Source organism: Epinephelus moara, chromosome 21, assembly GCF_006386435.1.
Source record: "Epinephelus moara isolate mb chromosome 21, YSFRI_EMoa_1.0, whole genome shotgun sequence".
NCBI lineage: Eukaryota > Metazoa > Chordata > Actinopteri > Perciformes > Serranidae > Epinephelus > Epinephelus moara.
In genome coordinates, this window is record NC_065526.1 from 200,803 (window position 1) to 204,434 (window position 3,632).

The following is a 3,632-nucleotide window of genomic DNA, read 5'->3' on the forward strand; positions in this document are numbered from 1 at the left end:
GAACTAGATCGAGGGTATGGTTAAAACAATGAGTGGGTTCATGTACACCCTGACTGAAGCCAATGAGAGAAACGCAGTAGCCAGGGAGTCATTATCAACGTCGACATGAATGTTAAAATCGCCTACAATAATAACTTTATCTGATTTAAGAACTAAACTGGATAAAAACTCTGAGAATTCAGAAACAAATTCAGAATACGGGTCAGGAGCACGGTACACTATAACAAATAAAAGTGGCTGCGAGGTTTTCCAGGTCGGATGTGAAAGACTAAGAACGAGGCTTTCAAATGAATTATAATCTAGTTTAGGTTTAGGGCTGATTAACAGACTAGAGTTAAAGGAGATATCTGGAGGATCTGGATTTGGGCCTGTCTGTCTGCATCAACAGCAGCCTAGCCACCAGGCTCCAGCAGCAGCTACCTGGATACGAGAACCCAAAATGCCACCTAAGAATAAGTCTGAAGCAAAAACGGAGGAGGATTATGTTTCATTAGCATAGGTAAATGAACTATTGCAACAGCAGCAAGATAATTTTAAAAGTTTTATACAGATCATTATGGACTCTACAAGCACACGATTGCATGTGATTTCAAGAGAAGTTCAGGAGATTAAAACAAGCATCCAATTTACCCAGAAGGAAGTAGACGACATGAAAAGCGCTGAACAGACTGAACATTGCAACGCGATGCAGCCTGACATCCTATAAATATGTGACAGCTTACTCTGATAAAATGGAATATTTGGAGGGACAATCAAGAAGAAATAATCATTGATGGTATCATGGAGTCACCTGGCGAGACCTGGGCTGAATCCGAGGAGAAGGTGAAGAGGGTCTTCTCAGAAAGGCTACAGTTGCAGCACGAGATCGAGGTGGAACGTGCACACCGCACAGGGAAACCTGTGTCTGGAAGTGACAGACCCAGACCAATAATAGTCAGGTTTGTACATTACAAAGACAGATCTGCAGTTCTACAGAGAGCCAAGAACCTCAAGGGTACCAAGATCTATATAAATGGGGACTACACGGATGCTGTCCGACTGAAAAGAAAAGAACTGCTGCCAAAACTGAGAGCTACACGAGACAGAGGAGACACTGCCTTTTTGAGGCAAGACAAACTGATAATCCACCCCTGCAGCAGCACCCCAAAACAGCGTCTGTCTGCAGCTGGCGGTGTCCTGGTAGGTGAAGACATACAGCAGAGCGACCACATCCTCCAGACTCTCCACCGACTCCATGATGGCCGTCAGGTGAGTCAGGTTGGTGCTGTGCAGGTGAGACTCTTTGACCTGCAGCTCTCCGGCCTCCACCCGTTGCAGGAAGCGCAGCTCCACCCGCAGTTTACCACACAGCTTCTGATGTCCCTCCACACCTTGACAGAGGTGCTCCGCCCGCTGCAGCAACGCCTGGGCGGAGCTTATTCTCTGCTGCAGCACCGTCTGCAGACACATGACTCCTACATCACACCTGAGGACAGACAGAGACAGAGACACCTGGACATGACTCATCCTCCAGCAGGTGTCCTCACACTGACTGCAACACTCAGTGACCAGTTTATTAGGAACACTTGTCTCGGTATGATTTACCTGTTGACAGGTGTTTGTTTTGTTGGACACGATTGGACACTCGTCTGTCTCTTGTCTCGTTATTATTGTGACCTCAGAGTTACAGGAAATGATGTGGTAACGAGGTGAAAACAGGAAGTATGACATCATCAGTGTCCAGCTGTCCTCTTAAGACTGTGTAACGAGTTAGTATACTGTTCAGGTCCAGCAGAAAATATAACAGTAGCCTACTGCTAATTCTCAAACAGTTTCAGTTGGACGCTGCATCTCAACTGCTCACATGTGCCACCTGCTGGTTGTTGTTGCGCACTGCAGCTACTCCTGGATCAATTATTTCATCCCCTTCACTGTGGCTGCGGCACTGAAATGAGTAACATCTGTATGTGAAATGGTTAACAAAGGACGACACAGGCTATTTCCACATATGTAATTACTTAGGCTATTAATTTACACTACGCAACTAAATAATATATCACACGTTTTTTGGATAAAATATATTTCATATGCATAGCATATGTAGGCCTATTTATTTATTTTATTAGATCCTGTGCTTGCATAATGTTGGGTGTTACATTTTTAATGGAATGGCCATTCTACCCATAAATATTATATATATATATACATATATATATGTATGATTCTACCCTCTTGGATTTTATTTTGACGTTTTTACACTTCACTTCCGCTTCCTGTCTGCCCAACGTGCTACTGTCTGTCCCAAATGAGAAATGAAAAAAGGAATTTGCAAAAACCAAAACTGGTTTTCTGGTTTTTAGTTTGGAAACAAAAAAGGAATAGATCACGTGATTTCGTTTTTCGTTTTTTGGTTTAAAATGAAAAAAGGAAAAAAAAACATGTGACTTCCGTTTTTGGTTTCAAACGCAAAAACGAATTGGCTGAATGTCCGCAGTCCTGTTCAATATTCAGTTCAAAAAGGAGTAACGTTAAAACGAATCGGCAAAAACCAAAAATGGGCCGGGTTTGATTGGTTTTTCGTTATTTGATTCTGACACCAAAAACGTTTTTCTTGGGTACTCTTGTTTTTTTGTTTTGAATCAAATAACAGATTTACCGTTTTTGGTTTTTGAAATACGAATGAATTACAAATTATCTGATGATACCCGGACCGTAGAATTTGTTTTGTTTGCTTGTTGTGCTTTATTGTGTTGCAGTGTTTTCTACTGTATAATTTGATGTGTTGGACCCCAGGAAGATTGGGGATCCTAATAAACTAAACCGCACCAAACAAACTGATATATGGGCCTGATCACTTTTTTAATGAATTGACATCATTCGGGACAGGATGTGAGTGTGTCTGTGACTTCCTGTACGGACTGAAGGGAAAAGCCGTTTCTCAACATGTGTTCTTCTGGACTTGTGACACGTCATCAGTCACAGCCCAAGTATTGTTCCAATTCAAAGTTCACATCTAGCCAAGTTCAGTCCAAATTCCTGGATGTGTTCTCGCCACACCCATTTCACCAGGGATGCATCGGAGCATACTTGTGTGGACTTCAGACAGCCAGGTATCCCAGCATGCATTTCGCAACAGTCATCGGAAAATGACAAGTGAGGGAAAAGCGCACAATTGTAAGCCATACCAATATGTTACTGTTGTGTTGTCACAGAACGTAGTGTTTTTATGCGTAGTTTAAACGTCAGACCCGTGGTCGATGTTTTAACACAGAGCCCAGCTGAATGTGACTGAGGTCCGTTAGATGACAGCGGTGTCAGCGCTCATAGATAATAAACGTGTGTATGAGCGCTCAGGCTGCCCCACCAAGAGCAGCCTCTCTCTGGTCGTCCTTTTAAACTCGTCACTGATATCTCTGTAGTAGGCCTATGTGTTTTTACCATTTAATAATGATTTTAAGAATTTATTGTAATTTATTTATTGTATTTAAAGATTAATTGTATTTATTGTAGTATTTATTCAACAGCATTTTAAATATTGATTATCTGATATGAATTGTATACCAGATGTCTGAATAAACTTCTCCTCTTCACATCTGACCTGTTTGATCCATTTATATTGGTGAGGACAGACTAAATGACAAACTGCTGTCAGT

The 3,632-nt window shown here is 41.9% G+C and overlaps 1 protein-coding gene across 1 annotated transcript in view; it reads right to left on the reverse strand.

Annotated features, from left to right (window-relative positions):
* Positions 1-29: 29 nt before the first annotated feature.
* Positions 30-3,632, reverse strand: part of LOC126408753 (UPF0415 protein C7orf25 homolog) — a 5,592-nt gene continuing 1,989 nt past the window's right edge. The window contains exon 2 of the mRNA XM_050074412.1: positions 30-1,465. Within this exon, the coding sequence (XP_049930369.1) occupies positions 970-1,449 (480 nt within the window). The 5' untranslated portion in view covers positions 1,450-1,465 and the 3' untranslated portion in view covers positions 30-969. The remainder of the gene's footprint in view (positions 1,466-3,632) is intronic.